Raw genomic sequence first — 21,339 nt, forward strand, 5'->3', positions numbered from 1 at the left:
TTATTTGTTTGGTTTGTGTTTTGTGCTAGCAATTCCTCTCAAATATAATAATATCACATTGTCAATATTTTAGAGTGCTCTCTCTTTTTAAAGTAATTCAAATTAAATCCACGGACTAACTTTTCGAGATGGGTTTGTTTCTGCACCTTTATTACACGACGATTGCCTATTACAGAAAATTGATAAGGTACTTGATAGTTATGGTGTTTTTATTAAATCACGAATCTGGGTAAGGCGTCACTAGAACTATCCAAAAATGGTAGAACATTCCTTGTTTGGTTAAGGGGAAGAGGAGGAAAATAGAGAACATTTTGTTAAAGTTAAATATTAATTAATAACCTATGAAAAATATTTATTGGAAAGTGGAAAATTACACTTTCCTGAGATATCCTGAGATATTTAAATGTGTTTTCACAGATTTTCAATATGTATATTTTTTTAATTTCTGAACCAGAGTGTCCTTAGGGAGACTCTTCGTTCAATAGATCACATTATGGAGCTAGCTGGAACTCGTGTTTACATTGAATTTTAGGAGAAGAATGTTCTAAGAGAATGTAATCTAAAGTAGAACTTTGAAATTACAATTTTAAAAAATAAATGCAGAATGTAAAAGAAGAGAAAGAAAGTGCAGGATAAAAAAGTTCATGTACAGGAAAAGGAACTTTCTTGAAAGAGATGAAAAAGTGGTAGGGGGAAAGGGAAAGTCAATAATATACGCTAGCTAGTGAAGGAATAATAAAAAGAATTTGTTTGCGCGAAAAAAAGTTATTTAGTTGCCCCAATCAAAGTACATGCACTAGAAACCCACCCGATCCTTTCTTTCTTCATGTAACTTACTTGTTTGAAAGCTAGAAACAAGAAACACGATATGTTGATAATTTTTCTTACAGCGAGGAATGGATCACTGAAGAACCATTAAAGCTTCTCATCAAAACTAAGGTCTAAAGTCAGACCAGACAATCAGGTTAATGCTCAAGGGAAAACTGTACCATTCAATATGCTTTAATGTGTCTAATCCTCATCCAAAGATACCCTCCATATGTTGGAGCAAGAAATTACAACCTTTGTAGTTCCAGATTCCTCAGCTTTGCTTGCTTTAAGAGACTCCAATACCTAGCATCTGGAATCAAGCACCAGATTTTAACAAACACTAAGGTGAGCAGTTAACCGAACATAGCATTATTGTTTTTTTTTTTTTTCTGAGGTGGCATAAATTGAATAAAAAATGAAATATTTTTCTGAGATTTGTTAAGTTTATATCATTCACTTAATGCAATAAAATTATCATTTTTAATGAAATTATGTCTATGTTTTTATATAATATGCATTTACAATCTTTAATAATTGTATATAAGAAAACCTTCTCTGTTATTTAATCTTGAATCCATAAAATGGCCAGATTCATCCTAACTACACTAATATGATTATTTTCTTGATTTCTTAAACATTTTATTGAAATATAAGTGTGAGATGAAATTTCAAATAAAAATGAAAATGTTAAATACTATATAAATGAAAATAAAACTTATAATCCTATGTCTCAATATTTTAAATTAAATTATATTATCAAATTGACTTATTTGATATGCTCAAGACCCATTTTGGAATTAACTTCGTAACTTAATTAGAGAGATAAAGTTAAGTCTTTTCTATGAATCTTATGGTTTAATAAAAATTAAACTATTCAAAGACAATTCAAGAGATAGTAAATAGTAGTTTTATTCCTCGAAGATCCCTCCCGAATGGACATGGCAATGGGATGGGATAGGAATGAATATTTCTTCCCAATTTGTGATCCCGACTTTCCAATATATTCCTATACTCGTACCCGATACTTGATCGGTTAAAATTTATTATTTCATCCCTGTATCCATTTGGTATCAGGTATCCCCGATCCTGCCCCGTATTCGATTCAAATTAGAAAAATAATTTTTTTTTGCAAAGAAAATATTAAAAATTTGATTTTAGAAAAAATAAATTGATTGTTAAACCTTTACTTTTAATTACTTATATGTCAATAAATTTATTATAGCACATGTGTCTACAAAAACATTAAGAAAATAATATTAAATTATGTAAAAATTCTAAAATAAAATTAACTAGTAATGAAAATTTTAAGTCTTTTGATTAAATTATGCAAAAATTCCAAAAATTTTAAGTGATGAAGCAGGCCTGGGTTTGGGGTCGGGACGAATGTAATAATCTTATACCCGTATCTGACTTTTGGTTATCGAGGAAAACTCGAACCCGAACTCATATCTGATTAATTCGGATATTACCCGTCAAAATCAGGATGGATTCAAACGGATACTCACGAGTACGAATTTTCTTGTCATATGTACTCTCGAAGCCCAAGGAAATTACCTTGCCTTAAATTCCAAAGATGCAAGAAAGGTGGTGGAAAAGCTATAGCAGCACAAATGACAAAATACATGATATAAAACACGAAAAATAGAAAAAAGAATTTATCAAGGCTTCCTGGCATTATTTGAATCTATAGTATTGCATACTATTTCCTCCGTTCCTTTTTAATTGTCAGATTTTGGGAGAATTTTTATAAAATTTAATATCACATTAATTATTTTTTTATCAATTATATCTTTACTTATCTTTTTATCTTTAATTAATTTATAAATGTATTTATTGTGAAGTGGAAAGAGAAAGGGACAAAATAGGAAATTTTATAATTATTTCATTAAAATTAATAAAATTTATTGTATTTATTAGTTTTTTACAAAACAATCTTAAAAGACAGATAAAAAGGAAAAAAACAGTAATTAATATGTCTATGGTAGTGAAATGTTAGAATTTTTTTAACAGAAATCAAAGATGGATTCCAAAATTTTATAACAACTGGCACACTCCATGGTGAGATGTTAGAAGTTTAAAGTACTTAGTAAAATTAGATATTTACTTTGTTGGCAAATGGATGAAAAATCACATAATTAATCACTATTTGGCTAGAACTTCTGTTTTGGTAATTATAATTTTTCATATTTAAATTTATTTAAAATTATTTTTTATCTTGAAAATAGGGACAATGCTTTTTTTATAGATTTTATTTACATTAAAATTTAAGCATTTTTAAAATAAGTTTTCTTTGAAAAGAGTAGTTGTTTTTTCTTTAAAATTATAAATTTAAAAAAAATAATGAAAATAAGGAACTTTTAGAAAAGCTACTTGGGAGAGCTTTTGATGAAGTAGCTTATGCATAGCTTTTTTTATATTGAATCTCACCTAATCCTGTCCCAGGATAGATGGATTTATTGTTTTGTTTTGTCTCTATATCACATTGGTTGCGGATACAACTCAATTTGGGGGTTTAGGATTTCACGGTTTGGGGGAATGATTCGGCACGGGCCTCCAGGCCTGGTATCAGTCTTATTCTCGGTCCAATTGGGCAAGCCTATTATCATTTTAATTTTAGCCCATGGCCCAAACCTATTCCAAAATTTGATTTCTTTTTCTCGTAATTCTTCTATCAAAGATTTCCACCTTGGACATATCTGATTTACGTATGCTCTTCCTTAAATGTGGCTTATTATGTTTCAACTTTATGCTTACATTAATCAAGGAAAAGTGTTCCAAACTGCTAATATACAAATCGATGTACATTGAAAGATACAGGAGAAAAAAGTGAATGTTCAGATGTAGTAAATTCAATATGAACCGTTACAACTTACACGTATGCATGTCCAAAAGAAATTAAATATTTTTTAAAATAAATATTTTTTTTGTAGCATATTTCTAGTAATATTTTTAGGTTTTTTTTCCCTAGCAAATGCTAAGCTTTCGAAACAAATGAGTGAAATTACGGAAACATACCTATGAGTACAATAGTACATGCTGCCTAATCAATATTACTCTTAGTTGAGAGGATACAGAACTAACCTATAATAGTAAACACGATCAATAATAACGGGAATGCTAGCTATTACTTAAATCGCATTAATGCTTCCTATTCAATCCTATAAGCCACTTCCAATTAATATTTATATATTCATAAATGCATGAACTCATTGAATTCAAAAACAAGTTAATCTTTTTTCTTTTTTTTCTTCAGGAAAACAAGTTAATCTTAGATCCAAACCATGTGCATTGACCTTATATAATATATTAGGATCCCGTATCGTTCAATCAACGAATAAATTCATTTAATTTATGAAGGTATGTATGTATGCATGCATTTAGATCAATTTCAAGACAAGCGTAGTATAAGAGTACATTACGATTGAAGTGATCATAAGATTACAATTGCAAAAGATTCATTTCCTTTTGAATTGGAGCTTGATTGATCATATACTAATAAACTTTGGGTCTAGGTCTGGTAACTTAATTAAAATCACCTCTTAGGTTTAGGTTTAAGTAGTTTTATTGGATCCGTTGAAAATGGCTTATTATTATGTATGACTTGAGAATTGTGTCTCCTAGTGGTTTGACACTTGGAAGGAGATGGGACATGTGTGCTAAGCAATGTCGTTGATTAGTGGACATTGAGGATGAGGATGTGTGTGTGTCAAAGATGTCATGGACTGGACGGTGGTTGTTGGGTATTTGAGAGTTGAGAGGGTAGAGTGCTATGCCCATTCCTGAACACTATGACCATATATGGTTTATATTTGAGGGGTACATCTTCCTCAAAAGACCAACTATAATTGGCTGTTAATCCAACACTTTAATCTTCGAAACAATGACACGAATGAGTATGGAAGCTTCATGCTTCCGAAGGAATATATTACATTTCTTATCTGCCAACTGTATCATCAAACTTTGCCTACAAATTAAACACTCTTCCTGCCACTGCCCACATGCTAAAGATACCATACCTTAATTTCTTAAACACATTTTTTTTTTCATTTTGCTTCTCTTATAGTGAGAATCTTCACCATAAATACAATTCTTTAACACTCACATGAAGGTGATGATATAGACATATAGTTGTCCTTTTCAAAATGATGATTCTAGAATTTAAACTCTTAATATTATAAATAGAGTTGGTCGTCTTGGGTTCTTAAATACAGATACTAAAAATGATAATTTTATCATTATTAATAAAGTTATATTAATTAAAAGAAAAATTAGACAAACCAAACACATTTTTATATATTCAGTTTATTTTCTCTTTACCCCAACATATTGGGGAAAAATCATAGATCGCAATGAATTACCATAAAACTAATATTACTTTCATTCAATTTATCTATTCACTTTATTAAGATGGCATAGAAATAAAAATATACTGCATAATGAATATCTTTATTCATATTAAAAGAGGTTTTCGACAATTTTAATAAAAGCTTTCTATTTTATGTTTTATTGTATGTTCCTGGACATACTATAGAAAAATTCCATATTAAAACTTTTTTAAATTCTTAATATGACTTCTATTACTATTTATCATAGATATATAAAATATTTAAAAATTAAATAAAGATAATGATATAATTGAAAAATAAATTAATATTTTTAGACATTTAAAAATAGATGTATAAGATTTTTTCCATTTAAACAGACAAATAAAAATCAATGAAGCTGGTTTTCCATGTAAAATCAAAGATAGAGAATTATATCAAGGGTTTCAGTAATAAAAAAAAGAAAATACATATATCAAGGGTTTAATTTAATTATAAATATATACAATCCTATGATAATAACTATACTTGTAAAAACATTTTGATCATTTATTACAACAATGTTTTACCACAGTATGCAAAAAACGAAAAGGTTACAAATTAAAAAGATTTCTTAGTACAATATAATGAAAAAATGTGTATATATATATATATATATATATATATATATATATAATCATGATTGAAAGAGATAGGAAATAAAATAAACGAGAGATAAAACAAATAACATAATGAAAAGAGATAAAAGAAATTATACTATAAATAATAAATAATAGGTTAAATTAATTAGTAGAAATGAATTATTTGAGAATTTTTAATTGCTACTATATTATTAAACTAAAAAATATAGTTTGTGACAACTTAAATTGTCAAAAATGATAATTTATAGGGGTTATAAAATTTTTAGATATCTTGTTATAAAATTAAAGACCCAATTAAATATTTAATTTAGGAACTTAAATTAAAAAAAAGTTAAGAAGTTTAATAATAAATTTAACTTAGATAATATATTATATGAATGATTTAACGCAAAATTAAAATAAGTACGGGTGAAGCAGACAAATATGAATAATCCAAAATTCTTTTGTGGCAACTTCAATTTTCACAATTTCTTTGGTCTTATCCTCTAAATTGAACAACCGTGACGAAATAAATTTTCATTTGTGGCAACTTCAATTTCTTTTTTGGTTTGCTCTATCTTTATACTGTGTATTAAAAAAATGGTTAAGTGTTTGTGTTTCCGTGCTAAAAAGAAAAGGAAAAGGAAGAGAGAAATTGAAAGATAAGCCCGGGATTGCGGTGACAAATCCATTTTGCACACCTCATTGGAGAAAAAAAACCAAATACGTACGCATGCCCCTCAGCCCTTATAATAATAGAATGAATGCTCAAGTGATGATGTGAATGTGATAGCTGTGTCGTGTGTGTGTTGAAGACAACAACTGTTTTGCTTTCATTTTCTTCTTGAGTTTGATTCATCACCCTCGTTTGTGTTGTGTTGTTTGTGTGACTGTTGATTCTCTCTCCACCACACTCCAAAGAAAAAAGTAGCTTTCAACCCTTACTCTGGAATGGTGTATACTTTACTCTCTCTTTTAAATCTTGTGCACAAAATTATAATTATAAATTTTAACATTAAAAATTGTTCAAATCTTTTTGACTGTTTGTACATGTGTACATGTACTTCTCGTATCTCCACGTCCTAGAACCAGATCTCTTCAGCAGCCAACAGACACAGAATTTACAAGACCGGTTTTTGCTCCTTATCTTAAGCTTGTGCCAAAAATTTTATCTATCCCACCTTCCCACAACATTGCCACCTACCTACCATTTCCTGTAGTTTTTTTCAAATCTTGGGGTGGTTGAAAGTTTTAAACTTTTCTTGATTTGATTGCAAGTTTGGTCTTGAATGAATACTTCTAAGAAAAGGGTACCTTTCAACTTTTTGAACGCTTCTTCTTCTTCTTCTTCTTCTTCGTCATGTATGTAATGTATCTCTGCCCTTTATCAACAGGTACTGCCTCGTGTCATTGGATGTGTGAATTTCTGAACTCATTTCACAGAGGTCATGCATTATTCTGCTGCCTCTCTTTGCATCCAATACCTGCTGTCGGTTTAGACTTGGAATTCCTGATTCAGGATTGTTCTAAGTAAGTACACTTACTAGTGCTTGGTTAATGGGATTTCATTTCAGTATTTGCTTTTTCTTCCATGAGTTGCATTTTCATAAAGATACTATTGTTGTTTTTTTGCTTATATTCTTAAAGGAAAATTTTATTACTGTTGTTATATATATATATATATATATATATATATATATATGTATATCTCGGTTTTATTTATTTATTTATAATTATAAATTATAAATGATAATTATAGAGTTTTTGAATCTGTCCGAGTTTGTTCACTATATAATTGTCTTTTTCTGCTGTAAATCTGACGAGATTCAAGGACATGCTTAGATGTTTGCCAGGTAGATTGGTATGCAGTTGCCAAATGTTTAAAGTGTAACGTTTTCTGCTCTTGGCTTTGTGAGGTTTTAATGGAATTTTCTCATACAACCCTAATTCTTGTTTTAAAAAGAGGTTTACGGTTCTTTAGATCTGAATCACATCACTGAGGAGAGATTTTGTGGGTTAAATTGGCTGTTAGTATTTTGGCTTTAACTGATAAGGCTAATTCACTTGTTTTGTTACAGTATAGGTGTGAGCTGGATACCCCTTCAATCCTCTGGTATTGGCATGTACCAAATTTGAGAAGCCTGTAAAGGTTTGCTGGGGAAGTAGAGGATCTACACTAATTTGAATGGGGCATTCTGCAGCTGTGTGGGACTATAGAGCAGCAACTGAAATTACAAAGGACTGGAATGGGATTCATCAAATTGTGCTTCGGACTCCAAGGGGTGCTTCAGCACAGGTGAGAGCTTGTTTTGTATCAGTTCTAACATTTCATAAAGTTATGATTTTATATTTTTTTGTAACATCCAATGTCAATCCATGATAAGGAAAACATGGTTCTTAAAGATATTTCTAGTTTGAGTATATAATTCAAGTACTAACAGTATTCGGATTAACTGTTTTTTTTCTCTTGAAATTAGGTATGCTTACATGGGGCGCAGGTCACTTCATGGCGGAATGAGCATGGGGAAGAACTTCTATTCACAAGCAGCAAGGTATGTCTTTCAATTTTGATTAAACATCATTTTATATTGTTTCAAATTATATGAATTTGTTATCTGTCAGTGCTGATAAGGAAAATATATGTCAACATTTCATAATCATGCTTTCTGAAACTAGTTCATTTTGGGCTAAACTGCATTATATTGCAGGCAGTATGTGAAGGGCATTGGCCCAGATAATCAATAAATTCAAAGAGTTAGGATGTTGATGAATCATAGTATTCTATGTTGTTCATCAATCATATCGATGCAAGAGAAAAATTGGGGAAAAGGGTGCATTAATTATGATTAACATTGCACTTTGCTATTTTTATGGGGAGGGTGTGAATAATTTCACTCATTTTACTAATAGTTTGCAGATATGTAGTGCTTTTATCCTCTTGAACCACTTGAGTTGAATATTGGTTCAATGAAAACTTGATGGGATTTCCAACTTGCTAACTGATGTTGATTTATAATAATAAGAGTTTTGGTACCTTGGCTTACAGATGATGATTTAGTAGAGATATAGAACTTTAATCAATTTTACTTTGTAAAGAGGCAAGTAGTCATAACTTACTCTTGTCTCATTTTCAATTGATTGTAGGCAATTTTCAAGGCTCCAAAAGCCATACGAGGAGGAATTCCTATATGTTTTCCACAGGTAAACTTTCTACTTTGAATGTTCATTTTCAATAAATTTGTAACAAATACAACTCATATCTTAAGCTGAATTTGATTTACAGTTCGGAAACTGTGGATCGCTGGAGCTGCATGGTTTTGCGAGAAATAGAATGTGGGCAATTGATGATAATCCTCCTCCTCTGCCTGCAAATGATTCTAGTGGGAAATCCTTCATTGACCTGGTACTAAAATCATCTGAAGAAGATATGAAGGGCTGGCCACATAGGTATGAACTTGAATGCCACAATACTGCAGCTCATGGATTATGATTCATTTAGCCTATTAGAATTATGTGATAGTGTCACAGGGATATTTTCTCTCCCCGCATTTGATTGTTTCAAGCTGATTATGCACTTGATATTACTTTCTCCTGTGTTTGGAAGTAAATTTCAAGAAATAGTGAGCTAACGATTGCTTAATTGTACCAGTTTTGAATTCCGTCTTCGGGTGTCTCTTACAACAGATGGAGACCTGACTTTGATATCTAGAGTCAGGAATATAAATGGCAAGCCATTTAGTTTCTCATTTGCATATCACACATACTTAATGGTCTCTGACATAAGGTATGGATAATTCTTTCTTGTCCAACCCTCATTTTTCTTTTACATTATAAATACTTGGTTTATTGTTCTGGAACATGTATTTTCTGCATATATTATATATATTAAATGAATTGTTCGCTGAAGACTTTTAAATTGTGGGATTTTAACATTTAATGAGGTCGGAGAGGACCTTTCTCTTCTTTAGAAGTTACTGAAGACTAATATATGCTCTATTCATTTGAAACTACCATTGATACTTATATATTAGGTGGATTGTTCTCTGAATACTGTTAGTACAGGAACTATGAGATCTATTCAGGTCAGTTATAGTGAAACATGAAACAAGTGATATGTTGTAATAAAAGTCCAAAGTTTTTTACAGAACCTATAGAATTTGTAACCATTTGAAGAAAGGTACTGTTTGCAATGCTTGTTACCTATTAGGATAATTTATTTACATGTTTTTTTAGCAATTGAGCTATCCCTCTTTTGGTTGTTTTAGAACAAGGAATTTTATTTTAAGTTTGCTAATTAGTACTCACATTAACAATGATGTATAGTGAGATAAGGATTGAAGGTCTGGAGACACTGGATTACCTAGACAATCTTTTCCAAAAGGAACGGTTTACAGAACAAGGAGATGCAATAACATTTGAATCTGAGGTAAATCTCTCTAGGTTATATTCATGTTTACAACATGTAGATATTTATAGTTCCATGATGCAATTATAAGCTTTTGCTTCAAGTTGTGTAACTATAGCACTGTATTCCTAGCCTATGCAGTTTTGTCAATCATGTCAAATTCACTAAAGTCTTTAGCTTTTGTAATAATGAAGGGCATGAGTAACGAGGTTTTAAAAAATCATCCTTCCTTCCTGGCAGGTGGATCGAGTTTATCTTAGCTCTCCAAACATAATTGCAGTGCTAGATCATGAGAGGAAACGAACATTTGTTATAAGGAAGGATGGTCTCCCTGATGTTGGTAAGTTATCTAGCTAGTAAAAGTTGTTCAGAACATATGACAAAAGGATGTATGCACTATATCTGTCTTGTTCCTGCAATCAGAAACACTAATTTTGTAATTTGACTTCAAATATGAATAAGGTTTGATATTGTTATAGAAGATTTAATTGCAGTTCATCAGTACTTCTATGATATGTGCAGCTGTGTGGAATCCATGGGAGAAGAAATCAAAATCAATGGCAGACTTTGGTGATGAGGAGTATAAACATATGCTTTGTGTTGATGGGGCAGTGATAGAGAAACCTGTGAACTTGAAGCCAGGCGAGGAATGGACTGGGCGGCTGCAGCTCTCGGTTGTGCCGTCAAGTTTTTGCAGTGACCGTCTGGGTCTCGACAGAAGTGGTCTTTGAGGAATTGTACAAAATCGGTCAGAGTTTATGCTACATCCTGTAATGTAGCATTGAGTCGTAGACATAGTCTCCTTAGGAGTATCAGGTTTTTCTGTTGTGTGGTCTTTTTAGGCTAGAAATAGTGTTTTAGAGAGGCCTATGTTTTTTGTGAGAATGGCTATCAAATGTTACCCGGTTATTAGTTAGTTGGTTCGGTTCTGCTATGGACTCTTCTTGAAGCGTTAGATTTGTTGTGTAGATGTTAAGTTTCTTCCCTGGATGGATTTTATGATCTTCCACGTAATGGCTATATTAAACTTTCTTGTTCCAATTTACTAATATTGATTGGGTGGGTAGTATGGTGCTTGAAAGGTTATTTATTTATATATTTTTATTTTGGTCATGAATGAAAGGTTAATTTGGAACATGATGATCCACCTTTCATGAGAGAATAAACCGAGTGGTTAATCACCAATATGAGCAATACATCTATTATAATAATACTGAACTCTATATGTATTTTAATTATGTAATGATACTCGAATAATTTAACAAGTTTCACATGTTTTTTTTAGAAATCTATCACTAAAAAACCTGTATAGTCAATTAATTAGAAAATATTTTAAATATGATTTTTGAAATAATTATATAATAGTCAATAATTTTATTATAGACGATATCTACAATTGAATGAAAAATTCTTATATTGACTGTGATCTAATTGAATTTTTGTTTTTATTCAATAAAGCTGGTCAAAAAGGTGCGTCAAAAAAACATGAAATTGTGCTTTCTGTGTACAAATGGAGACCGGATGTGGCGAGGGAATAGGCATTAAAAGGTTCAAGTTGGTAAGAGATGAGAGATTCTGTGTTTTTATAAAAAAAAAAAAAAAAAACACAATATAAATAGGCACTATTAAAAAAAATCCTTAATTTTCTTGATTATCAACATTCAGGTCAATTTTGTTTGTGAAATTGAATATTCTCAGTAAAAATTAGCAAATTTAGTCTATATAATTTTTTTTTTCAAATACTAAAATCTTTTTTTAAGTAAAAAGAATATATGCGATGTTATGAATGATGTTTTTTTTAAACATCAATATTCAAATGTATCATACTCGTTTAAAATGAAATTAAAAAAACGTTTTGGAATCGATTATCAATAGCCTTTTCTTTAGCAATGAACATTGGCAACTTAGGTTATAAATGATCACTTAACGAAGCTACAATCAGTAATCAGGAACGTGTTTTGAAATTATTCCCAATTTTTCAATTTTAAATTTAAATCTAAGTTATATAAAAACCAAAGTCAATAGTTAGTTGTTAGACACAGGAAAATTCGAGAAAAAGTTTGGTAGATTATTTTATTATTATATCGTTGAGACTTAACTGCAATTCAACTACTAAATAACAAGCTTTATTTATCGAATTTTAGCGTACCCGTATCTCCAAACAAAAAGGCAATGAAAGAACATTAAACATGTTAGTTGTTGATGCTGATTAGACAAAAACGACGCCATTGCTTTGCTGTCTGAGAGGATGCAACGAGCCAACGAACATGTACGCACTCAACCAACTTTTTAAATGGTTTTCGTTCCAACTGTTAGAAGTGTCAGATCACTAGTTCAACTCCACACCCCTTCTAATTTTAGGGGATTTGCTAAACGACGAACATGGTCCCAAAATAATTCATAAATTTGTTACTTCAATTGACTAGGTAAGGCTGTGTTTGAATTAAAGCCTTCAATGCACATTTGTGAATTCTAATGCATAAAATGAAGGAGGAATTTGTTACTTTCATAGTAAAATTACTTTTGAATTCTCGACTGGTACAAAGATGCACTAAGTTGGTAGAAATGGGAAACAATTAAACAAATGCTACAGAGAGACTCTCTACATTTCCCGCTCTAGTCAACAGCATATGCCAAAAACAAAATCGTTTGCAGGTAAATACACACTGGAGAGAATTCTCTTAAAAAATGAAAACGCACAAATGCTGAAAGAATGGACCTACAAATCTGGAAAAACCAGACCATTGGCAATAATAATCATAGCATCATGCGCAAGCATAAGCCAACATAAATTGGAAGCAAATAGGAAACATTACTTCTGCTATAAAACTATACACCTCTTCGATACTCAAGTTGCTTTGTGTTCTCCAGTAAAAATCTGCCAACCGACAAAAATTCGGGAATTAATCTATGAAATGAATGTAAACCATGTTTTCACTTCTCTTAGTATAATCACAAAAGTGATTAGTGCTATTGCTATTGCTTTGCAGCCTTCAATTGCCAGTTGCATAACATTTTCCAAAATGTCAATAGGTAGTTTAGAATCCATCTACAGCCAGTATCAAAAGAAATTAGTGCAAATAAAACTAAACTAGGAGCTTTTCCATTCTAATTTAAGGAATAAAGCAGTCAGTGAATACTAGAGAAAACTTGAAATAAATAAACTGGAGTTCGAAAGAAAAGCATTGCATGCTTTTCATAATAATGATACGGTGGTTAATTTCTTATTAAAATTTTCAAGGTTCTCATTCTCAAAAGATATATGGAGAAAATAAGACACAAAAATTAACCTGAAGAAGGGTCACTTTATCCAGCTTCGGCAGAATTCCTAGAGTTACATCAGCCCCTCCAGCACTGTCTTCTACATATGGACATGTTTGGATACAAGTTATAAGCTCTTTTGAGAGCTTCTCTACAGAAAATATATTATATATTTCCGGTAGAGAAGCTCTCAAAAGAGCTTATGGCTTGTATCCAAACAGACTTAGTTCAAATCTGTTCATATTCATTCAGCAACTTTGAATAATTATGACAGCTTGAGCATCAGAAGTTGACTGAAAACCGGGGAATGAGGCAATAAATGTGTCAGTATACATGCTTCCATGGTTTGTCAGATAACAAGAGAAATTTCAGTTGATCTCCTGTAGCATGAGAAAACTTCAATCAACTAAAGAATAGTAAAAAACAAGATAAAATTAAAACTCTAATGAAGCAAAACAAGATAAAATTTATGTCTATAAACACTGATGGCTAAGGCATTCAAAACTACATACAAATTTTGGCCAAAGATGACTCATAAAAGTTAAAGCTCAAAGATCCATGTCATAGAAAAAGACCATTAAGAAAAGATAAAAAATGAGGTGAGGCCATAAATGGTGCTTATGGTTTACTTTTCACTGCTCTATGATACATAACCCACTCGGAGCATTTAGACAACTGATGTAGTCATCAATGCTAAGAAAAAACAGAAAATAAAGATGTTCATAATCAATAATCAAAAGTTACAGTCTAAAAGTCCACACACACAATTAGCACTTTAGCAGCTTATTTCCTACTTTGGTAAAAAGATGAAAAAGTCCAATTCACAATTACAAGATATTCTTGAGATTGATTCTATTAATGCAACATTCACTCTCATCCTATAACTAGTCCACACTCCAATACCATTTCAATGAGTACAATATATCAAAAATCAAGCAAAAAGATTAGGAAGTTAAACAAGTAAATAAGTACAACCTGTCACCCTTAGATTTCCTCATGCGATCTCCAGTGCTAAAATTAGCCAGGCTGTACTCACACCGAACCTACAGACACAGAAAGCAGATAAGCAGCAATTAAGTTATCATTACAATGCATAAAACTGCACTCAATGTATTATAATTTAAAAGAAAAAAATCTACCAGGGCATGGCTACTTATTTGTTGGCTCCTATTTTGCACCTGAAAAGAATAGAAGTTACCAAAGAAAAACAGCAAATTATCTCAAGCTCAAATGCAAATTCAAAGATTTTTTAAACATTTAAGCTGATTAACACCCAAAAGTTTTTCTACCCATATTCAAATTACATAGAAAACTATTCATGAGCAAGGTAAATAAATAAACAGTACCTCTCTAGGGCCATAAACAGCAGCAGTAACTTCGGTATTACCCATCTCAAAAATGGAAGAACTAGTTTCAAAATGAAAAAAAAACTTTACGGTCCAATGCTTTGAATGAAATCACAACTTAATTTTTTTAAAAAGCAAAAATTGATTTACCCATCTGCTTTGGATACAGCACCAATCTCTGCACGAATTTGTTGCATCTAGAATATAGCATAAAGAGGGAAGAAAATGGTAAGGGCAAAGATCAGGAGAGAAAGAAACACAAAATCATAGATTTAGTTCCTCTAAAGTGAAGCAAGTGCACTTTAGAGGATAAAGTGCAGTGATAGCTGTTGAGACAAAAACAACTTCATACTTTGCGATACATGTATTTTATCTTCTAAAATGCATTCCCTCATTTTAGAATATTCAAATTCTAGAATCATGTATGAAACACAGAGCTATCAAATAGGACTAAAATCCATGAACCAGAGCAAGACCCTAAAACCCAACAACTGGCCCCTTTTTAATTAGCCCACTTTCTGATGGGGCTATCTAGCCCTAACCCACATAACCCACTAATAATAAATAAGTAGGTTAGAAATCCTTAGCATTGGGCCTGGTCCATGGATTATCTCCTTTTTTTTTGTTCAAATCAGAGAACCACTAAATAAAAAAGATACAAACCATGATATCATCTTCAAAATTACGCTGTGTCAGCAAATCAAATATTTAAAGTGGCACAGATCTGGAGTTATAACATATATCATTATATTTTGGGGTCTTTAAGAAATTTATTGGAAAATAGTATACTAAAGTACTCCGAAGATAATGATGCTGATCAATCATAGTTGTATGTGATCTAACTCAATCTATTTGCAGAATGAAATTTTCAATCTCTGGTAAAGCTGCATCGGTACCAATTCAAGTCTTGTACTCCAGGAGAAACAGACATGTTCATTTTTAGCAGTATGGACAAAAACTCCACGGAGTTGTTTCATATATTTGCTTTTGATCTTTGTTAGTTGTTGCCATGGTGTATTGACATGTTAAGCTGTTTTTTGTCCCTCCATTGTCTTACTTCTATGATTTGGTAAAGTAGAAAGTTTCTGGCTTTCAATTGATACTTCTCAAGGTTATAATATTTATCAGAACTCTTGTTGGCTTGCTTTGAGTCCAACCATGTTGATTATTGTTTCTAATCTCTTTGAATTAATTCTCCACCCAGTTATTTTGATTCCAAATGTTTCCTTGGTGTACTTGCAACACATTTTTCTAGTTCAATGCACCCTTACACAATTCCATTGCCTGTGGTCCAACTAAGTGTTGTAACCCTAAATACCTTATGCATTACTATCTGCAGATATATACATACTAATTAACATAAAGCTACTGCAATTTGTGCAGTACTTTATTGATTATTTTCAGCATTTATTATGCTTTAATACTTTTTTTGACAGATTTAATGAAAGTTTTAAACTATAATGAAAATTAAATGAAGAAAAAAGGAGAAAAGAGGCCAGGAAAAATAGCAGTACCTCCATTGGTCAGCGACCATCCAAGCGAAGTCCTTCTGGGCTGACGTATTCCATCCTCAAGTCAATCTATGCCAGCAAGAGCCAGGAGAAACAAGGATGAGAAAAAAAGAAGCAGAAAGGTGATTACAAGCAGCTGACGTTGTTGCGTTACTTTATGTTCTTGGCTTCAAGGCAAAAAAGAATAATCAAATCTTCTAAACAAAAAATTATTGACACACAATGGTGAGAACATCAAGTGGAGCGAGAGAGAAATTTGTGTAGATAACAGCACGCCATTGGAAACAGAAAGAAACAACTCCACTTCCTTTGAAAAGAGTAGTGGGAAAATAACAATTGCAAACAATCAAGCAATTTGAACTTTAACCAAATATCACAATCACACAAAGACAAACAAAAAGTCTTTGCCCTCTGGGAGGGGGGTACTGGGTTAGGTACATTATATAACAGAATCAATACTAGCAATTAGCAAACAACAAAAATCGCAATTGAAGATTGGGAAAAAAGGAGAAAGAAATAAGCTATGCACAGATGAGCCACTTCTTTTTTGAAGATTTAAAATTTGCACTTAATTTTAATAAAAACAAAGAGAAAGGGGAAAGTACACCACGGACAACAAGGATAATGTAAAGAGATCAAGGAAGCAAACACATAACGGCAGCTTATGTATTTTATTTTAGCACTCCCTTAATTCCAGCAGGTTTTAGTTAAGAGTAACTAATGACAAAATTGTGTCAATTACATAGTGTTGCCTCTCTAATAAACAAAATTATAGTAATGATTTTGATGGCTGAATGAAGAAGGTTGATAAGTTTGATTTAGCAAGAAATTCAACTGTTTGAAACTCGTTTTACTAGGCAAGCTGGCATAGCAAAGTTGAGGAGTTAAACAGAAACATAAGAGAAAGAGAGATACCTCAATGGCGGCACTGCCGGGGAGTGTGCAGTAGTCTATGCACTATGCAGGTTCCCAGCTCTACGTTTAAATTTTTATTTTTGTAAAAAAATAATTTTGCAAGCGGAACTGGACCGGGTTACCCGGCCCGGTATTAATTTCAATGGGTTCGAGTTTTGAAAATAGATCCTCTGATTTTTTAGGATGGATTTGGGTTATATTTTGGGTCCCCTCAAACCAGTTTAGTATTTTTAATATTCTTCTTAAAGTATAAGTTTTTTTTTGCATAATTGTGTAATACTAATACTTAATAATAAAGCTTTTATAGTTAATATTTTGTATAACATAGTATATGTTGATTTTAATATATATATATATATATATATATATATATATATATCTTAATTTAAATTTTGTAATTTTTTATTCTACAAGTTAACTATACATAATTAGTATATTGTGTCAATAAGTATGATCAATTCAATTTTGTGTTATATATTTTAGATTTTAATTGGGTCGAATTTGATTTTTAAAATATAACTAGATGAATTTTTTGGGTTAGGGATGGATAAACCTTGTTCAACCTAGTTTATGTTGACTCCTAATTTGACGGAAAGAAAACAAATAATTAAGAAATAGATCGAGTGAATGAAAATAAATAAATAAAAATAAAATGAAACTATTTTTAAAGGTAAATAAAAAACAATTGTAAAGAAATAAATAAGTGAATAAATATAAATATGAAATCGAGTAAAAATCATTAATGGACTATTTTTTTTATATTTATTCTTCTCTCGTTTTTTTTTCTATCAAAGTATATTCAAATAAGTGGTTTTTTTAAACCATTTAACTGATAAATTGGGTTGAGCACGACTGACTCACCATTTAACTAAGTATATTTTGGTATGGGTGAGGGTTGTGACAGTTGCAGAAACAGAAAGAGTTGTTGTTGTGTCCCGCCATGTCACTAGTTACCAAACAAAAAGCTTTTCATTCCGCTGCTCATTCTCAGCCTCTTATTACTCCACAACCTTAGCTTAAGCTTTTCATACACTAAACTAACTCTCCCTCAAATACCATTTCCCAACAAAACAATTTCAATTCCCTTTCCTTCCTCACCAGCCCACCATGGAAGAACCCAAGCCAATTCTACAGAAACCCCCCGGTTACCGGGACCCGGACTCCAAACCACCGCCACCTCCCCCGCGAAAGCCCATGCTGCCACCCTCGTTCCAGCCCAAACCCAAGCGGCGAAGCTGCTGCCGCATATGCTGCTGCACCTTCTGCCTCACCATCCTGATCTTGATCCTGGTGGTCGTGATCGCCGCCGCCCTCTTCTACCTCATCTACGACCCCTCCCTCCCGGAGTTCCACCTCGACTCCTTCCGCGTCCCCAAACTCAACGTCACCGAAGCCGCCGACGGGGCCTACCTGGACGCGGACACGTCCGCGCGCGTCGAGGTGAAGAACCGCAGCGGCAGGATGACGTGGCACTTCTCACAGAGCCAATTCACGGTTTCAGCGGAGAACGGAGACCTGAATCTGGGGTCGACGAAGGTGGCGGGGTTCACGGTGAAGGAGAAGGGCGTGACGGGGCTGAAGGCGGAGACGAGCGTGAAGGAGCTGGCGTTGAACGAGAGGCAGAGGAGAAGGATTAAGAGCGCCGTGGAGAGCAAGGCGTTGGTCCCCAGCGTGGAGGTTCGAACCAAAACCGGTTTGGGCTTGGGGGGTTGGAACTCACCCTCCATCTCTGTCACTATCGTCTGCGGAGACGTCACCATGAGACAACTCCAAAAAGGAGACCCTCCCCTTTGCTCCATCACTCTCCTCAAATGGTATTTTTAATTAACTAGTACTATTATTCTCTCTCACTCTTGCTGCTCGGTGGGACCACAGGATCAAAATACCATCAGTTCTGGATGCCGCTTCTATCTAAATTATTTTTTTATATTCTCCCAAATGCCATCTGGGATGCACATAATACCAATACGCCAGGTTGTATTTATCATTTTTTATGTGCTTCGTGATCATAGGAATCATAAGTACTCGGGAAAATGTTCTCTGTCTACTCTTTTCAATATGAAGAAAACCACAATGTGATGAGGCACCCTTAATTCATCGAGGAAATCTTTTTTTTTCTTTCTTCCTAATAAATTGACTGCGGAGTAAGTAAAGAAATTAGTCATCCGATGGCAAATTAGATTTAAGTTGTGGTAGCTTTAATTTTAAGGTGTAACATATCATTCTCATTGGTAAACTATGATAGAAAGAGAACTTAAGTGCCAAGGCTTCCTTGTGAAAGAAATGCTTAGTGGTTAGGAAGAGAGGGATGTTAGGTCTGCTACCTAGTCTCTAATTATTTTTTGTGTCAAGTAACAATGCATTTTGGGTTTAATTTCCTTGTCATGGAAACATTGCATTCTACGAGCATGTGGTGTATAATAGATTATTTTTTCCTTCTTTATTCGAGCATGTGGTTACGAACGTTATTTCACTGCTACCATTTGTTGGAGCAAATTTTTTACTAATTGTATCAAATAGGAATTTGAACCTCTGGTGATAGTCGAAAAGCGTTGAGGCTTAGAGAAGAAGACCAGCAAGGGACTTCAAGAAAGCCGAATATTAAGATACAACAAATCTTGATTAGTTTTGAGCAATGGTGAAATCAAATCAAAACAATTAATAGGAGTTTCTTGAGAGATCCAAACCATGAAGCTAGCAATAATGAGAAATTACAAGCAATTGAGACTGTTGTGTAACAGCTCAATGTAGACAAGTCTTCTCAGTCGCTAGAAGTTTGTCTGAAATAGAGGTTAATCAATCGATTAAGCAACTGTTTAGACTCATGTTTTCATGTAATAATATAGTTGTTAGGATTTTTGCCTATAAATTGAGCGAAAGGTTCGTCATGGGAGGAATCACGAAGCCTACAACATCCACTCTCAATTAGGATTAATTATCAAATGCTAGAGACAACGTATGTAGTTCCAACATTATTTCTCTAATAAATACAATTCCTAATGTTCATTCGTTCTTTCTTTGATGTTCAATCTTTCTTTCATTTAGTTTTATATTTCTTTGGTTGTTTATTTGCCTTTTTCTTCGTTTACGAACTGTTTATTTACGTTTCTTTTAAGTGGCTCTTCTTTGCCTTCGAATAGTTATCGGTGTTTATTTCACTGTTATTCATTTTTATTACACTTTGATTATCGTAAACCTGTCTAGTTCTTGTAGAGGGCCGAATTCCAGATGCTAATTTTCAAAACGTGAAACTGAAATTAGTGGAATCTCAAAAGCTAGAATTATAAATAAATAAAAAATTTAAAAAGGAAGACAGATTCACATTTGATTGAAGTAAATCTATGCAATTTTTTTGTTTTAAATTTAAGCTTTTGTCATATGTTTATCATCAATATTTTCCTTTTCCTTCATAGTTCATAGCTTATTAGTTGTTTTCGCTGATTGGACACTTCCACCGTTCTCACAATAGATATATGAACTACGATTCCACACCACACGCACATCAGTACATTGTAACTTGTGTTTCTTTAAATGAGCTGTTTTGTTCTTCTCACTTCCTTAACTTTTCCAATAGAAAATTAAGCACTCAACTTACTAAAATATTGACTTATAGCCTTTTTGATACAAATCGAGTGGAAAAACAAGAATTGGTTGGGATAGCGATATCCAACATCGACAACATGATGTATAAAGAAATCAGCCAGTGAATTGAAGCAAAGGCAAAATAGGCAATATATATACATCGACCCATCACACAAGGTAATGATCATATATTTTACAATTAGATAAAATGAACAAAATGATTACTTAACTAATTTGCATTTGTCTTGCATGATATTGGTTGTCATTGATGATTTCTATTTTAGGTAAATAGGACAAAACTTGGAATCTTCCTTATGGTTTAAATTTTAATAGATCGGGCAGGCAACGAGTTCTAGTGGCGATTGTAGTTTAAACCTTTCTAAAGTTCGATGTGAATTTTCACATAATAATAAGTTATTTTTTAAACAAGAAAAATTATAATTTTTTTTTAACTTCACAAGACATTTTCTCGTTCTTACATGTCCTCGAGTGAAATAATAAATATAAATGTAATCAAATTTTAATTAATGTCTTGTCAATTTTTAAGGAATTAAAAAGTATATTAAA

General features: G+C 32.4%; 3 protein-coding genes and 1 non-coding gene across 14 annotated transcripts; 3 read left to right on the forward strand and 1 right to left on the reverse strand.

The window, feature by feature from the left end:
* Positions 1–6,363: 6,363 nt before the first annotated feature.
* Positions 6,364–11,198, forward strand: LOC100819277 (putative glucose-6-phosphate 1-epimerase). Of its 5 annotated transcripts, none has more exons than XM_041014244.1 (10): positions 6,364–6,479; positions 7,147–7,282; positions 7,831–8,048; positions 8,230–8,304; positions 8,897–8,953; positions 9,036–9,199; positions 9,402–9,536; positions 10,076–10,178; positions 10,398–10,497; positions 10,680–11,198. In XM_041014244.1, exons 3-10 carry the CDS (start codon positions 7,938–7,940, stop codon positions 10,886–10,888), a joined length of 954 nt encoding a protein of 317 aa, XP_040870178.1. In that variant the 5' UTR covers positions 6,364–6,479; positions 7,147–7,282; positions 7,831–7,937; the 3' UTR covers positions 10,889–11,198. The 5 variants fall into 5 exon arrangements, with proteins under 5 accessions (XP_040870178.1, XP_040870177.1, XP_014629530.1 ...); XM_041014243.1 differs by having other exon boundaries at positions 6,431–6,706; XM_014774044.2 differs by lacking the exon at positions 6,364–6,479 and adding an exon at positions 6,922–7,062 and having other exon boundaries at positions 10,652–11,198.
* A 1,455-nt stretch (positions 11,199–12,653) lies between these two features.
* Positions 12,654–18,191, reverse strand: LOC106798118 (exosome complex component RRP41 homolog). 7 transcript variants are annotated; one of them, XR_005890823.1, is made up of 8 exons: positions 18,052–18,191; positions 16,279–16,344; positions 14,915–14,961; positions 14,765–14,825; positions 14,558–14,596; positions 14,394–14,461; positions 13,448–13,711; positions 12,654–13,206 (listed from the first exon to the last, which is right to left on the reverse strand). XR_005890823.1 is itself a non-coding variant. In XM_041014245.1 (6 exons), the coding sequence occupies exons 1-6, from the start codon at positions 16,282–16,284 to the stop codon at positions 13,768–13,770; spliced, it is 252 nt and encodes an 83-aa protein (XP_040870179.1). In that variant the 5' UTR covers positions 16,285–17,918; the 3' UTR covers positions 12,734–13,767. The 7 variants fall into 7 exon arrangements, 1 of the variants encoding a protein (XP_040870179.1); XR_005890824.1 differs by lacking the exon at positions 18,052–18,191 and adding an exon at positions 17,191–17,918 and having other exon boundaries at positions 12,654–13,035; XR_005890819.1 differs by lacking the exon at positions 18,052–18,191 and adding an exon at positions 17,191–17,918 and having other exon boundaries at positions 13,448–13,798.
* On the forward strand, positions 13,530–13,640 carry MIR1516A (microRNA MIR1516a). The gene has a single exon (NR_048625.1). It is a non-coding gene; the product is annotated as a microRNA MIR1516a (primary transcript).
* A 106-nt stretch (positions 18,192–18,297) lies between the features above and the next one.
* On the forward strand, positions 18,298–20,203 carry LOC102670360 (NDR1/HIN1-like protein 13). The gene is made up of 2 exons (XM_006577275.4): positions 18,298–19,004; positions 19,711–20,203. Exons 1-2 carry the CDS (start codon positions 18,298–18,300, stop codon positions 19,727–19,729), a joined length of 726 nt encoding a protein of 241 aa, XP_006577338.1. The 3' UTR covers positions 19,730–20,203.
* The last annotated feature ends 1,136 nt before the right edge of the window (positions 20,204–21,339 follow it).

Source organism: Glycine max, chromosome 3 (genome assembly GCF_000004515.6).
Source record: "Glycine max cultivar Williams 82 chromosome 3, Glycine_max_v4.0, whole genome shotgun sequence".
Taxonomy (NCBI): Eukaryota; Viridiplantae; Streptophyta; class Magnoliopsida; order Fabales; family Fabaceae; genus Glycine; species Glycine max.

Excerpts from the sequence above, each read along its gene's own strand:
- LOC100819277 (XM_041014244.1), top strand. The coding sequence starts at position 7,938 with ATGGGGCATTCTGCAGCTGTGTGGGACTATAGAGCAGCAACTGAAATT. Across the intron at positions 8,049-8,229 it reads CAAGGGGTGCTTCAGCACAG|GTATGCTTACATGGGGCGCA; the intron begins GTGAGAGCTTGT and ends TCTTGAAATTAG. Across the intron at positions 10,498-10,679 it reads GGATGGTCTCCCTGATGTTG|CTGTGTGGAATCCATGGGAG; the intron begins GTAAGTTATCTA and ends TGATATGTGCAG.
- LOC106798118 (XM_041014245.1), bottom strand. Across the intron at positions 14,826-14,914 it reads GCTGTATCCAAAGCAGATGG|TTCTTCCATTTTTGAGATGG; the intron begins GTAAATCAATTT and ends TTTTGAAACTAG. Across the intron at positions 13,799-14,393 it reads AGGAAATCTAAGGGTGACAG|GAGATCAACTGAAATTTCTC; the intron begins GTTGTACTTATT and ends CTCATGCTACAG.
- LOC102670360 (XM_006577275.4), top strand. The coding sequence starts at position 18,298 with ATGGAAGAACCCAAGCCAATTCTACAGAAACCCCCCGGTTACCGGGAC.